This window comes from Corvus kubaryi, unplaced genomic scaffold, assembly GCF_017639235.1.
Source record: "Corvus kubaryi isolate FWS band 111438036 unplaced genomic scaffold, C.kubaryi_AGA036_p1.0 36550, whole genome shotgun sequence".
NCBI lineage: Eukaryota > Metazoa > Chordata > Aves > Passeriformes > Corvidae > Corvus > Corvus kubaryi.
In genome coordinates this window covers 16,486-18,327 of record NW_024580886.1, presented here as the reverse complement: position 1 = coordinate 18,327, position 1,842 = coordinate 16,486, and the positions used below count along the sequence as shown (strand labels likewise).

Genomic DNA, 1,842 nt, shown 5'->3' with positions numbered 1-1,842 from the left:
CCCGCATCCCCCCGTGTCCCCGCAGCTCCCTAAACCCCCGAATCCCTGAATCCCCGAATCCTCGGATCCCTGATCCCCCGCCTCCCGCCGTGTCCCCGCAGCTCCCTGGCCCTGGCGCACCGCGGGGCCCGGCGCAGGCAGGCGGAGCAGCTGCGGCGCCTGGAGGCGCAGGCGGGAGCGCTGCGGAGGCAGCACGGCCGGAGGGAGCAGGCGCTGGCCCGCAAACTGCGCGGCCTCCAGCAGGGCGGCGAGACCTGCATCTAGACACCCCAAAAACCTCCTGGAGAAGGCCGGGAAGATCCCTGGAGAACCCACAAAAACACCTGGAGAAGCCCAGGAAAAAAAACCCCACCACGGAGGACACACAAAAACTCCCTGGGGAATGCATAAAAATTCCTGGAGAACGCAATAAAACCCCCTGAGAACTCAAAAAACCCCAGGAGAACTCAAAAAACTCCTGGAGAACGCACAAAAATTCCTGGAGAAAGCAAAAAATCCCCAGGAGAACTCAAAAAACTCCTGGAGAACCCACAAAAATTCTTGGAGGCCCCAGAAAAACTGCTGGAGAACCCACAAAAACTGCTGGAGACCCCAAAAATCCCCAGGAGACCCCCCCAAAACCCCTGCATATCCCTCAAAAACCGCTGGAGATTCCACGAAACCCCCTGCAGAACCCAAAAAACCCCAGGAGACCCCCCAAAAACCGCTGGAGAACCTCCAAAAACCCCAGAAAACCCCCCAAAACCCCCCAGGAGCCCCCCAAACCCTCCCAGCAAAGCACGGCGTGCCCGCTTTAACCCCAAATAACAATCCCGGGGCTCAGCCCCACCGCTTTTGGGGTGGTTTGGTTTTTGGGGCTCGGGGGCTCAGCTCCGGGACCCCGGCTGGGTTTGTCCCCAGCGGGGTTGGGGACAAAGGCCGGGTCCCCCTCCGAGCGGTGTCTCCGCGCAGGTGACGCCGCTCGGGTGCCGTCGGCGCCGGATCAAAGGTGACGGCGGCAGCCGTTGGCACCTCCGTGCCCGGCAGGGACGGGAGCGGCGAGCGCCGGGCCGGGAGAATCGGCGGGGATCGGGAAAAGGAGGGATCTGCGCGAGCCCGTCCAGCCTGGAATGATGGATGGGGGATAATGGGGGCAGGGGGGGGGGGGTGGGGGGATGGGGAAACTGAGGCACGGAGCGGGGGATGGGATGGGGTGGGATTGATGGGATTTGTGGGATTTATGGGATGGGATAGGATGGGATGGGATTTATGGGATTCATGGGATTTATGGGATGGATGGGATGGGACGGGATGGGATGGGATGGGATGGGACGGGACGGGATGGGGTGGATTGGATGGGATTTATGGGATTTATGGGATGGGATGGGATTTATGGGATTTATGGGATTTATGGGATTTATGGGATGGGGGCTGGATTTCCCCTGGAGGGTTCCCAGAGAAGAGTTCAAGGCTCCAGGGATCAACATCTGGAATTCTGGCGGTGGACAGGGCTGGGAGACAGAGATGGGGGTGCAGGGATTTGGGATGTGGGGATTTGGGGGTGCAGGGATTCGGAGATGTGGAGCTGTGGGATGCAGGGATTTGGGAATTTGGGGATGCAGGGATTGCCGGGATGTGGGGATGCAGGGATCACGGGATTCGGGAATTCGGGGATTTGGGGATGCAGAGCTGTGGGGATGCAGGGATGCAAATGAGCAGGGATGTGGGGATGTGGGAACGCAGGATTCAGGGATTTGGGGATGTGATTTTCCAGGGCTGTGGGGATGCAGGACGCAGGGCTGTGGGGATAACTCAGGATTCAGGGATACAGGGATAATTCAGGATTCAGGGATACAGGGATAA

General features: G+C 59.9%; 1 protein-coding gene across 1 annotated transcript in view; it reads left to right on the top strand.

Annotated features, from left to right (window-relative positions):
* Positions 1–835, top strand: part of LOC121660558 (Usher syndrome type-1C protein-binding protein 1-like) — a 3,456-nt gene extending 2,621 nt beyond the window's left edge. The window contains exon 4 of the mRNA XM_042019944.1: positions 102–835. Within this exon, the coding sequence (XP_041875878.1) occupies positions 102–264 (163 nt within the window). The 3' untranslated portion in view covers positions 265–835. The remainder of the gene's footprint in view (positions 1–101) is intronic.
* The last annotated feature ends 1,007 nt before the right edge of the window (positions 836–1,842 follow it).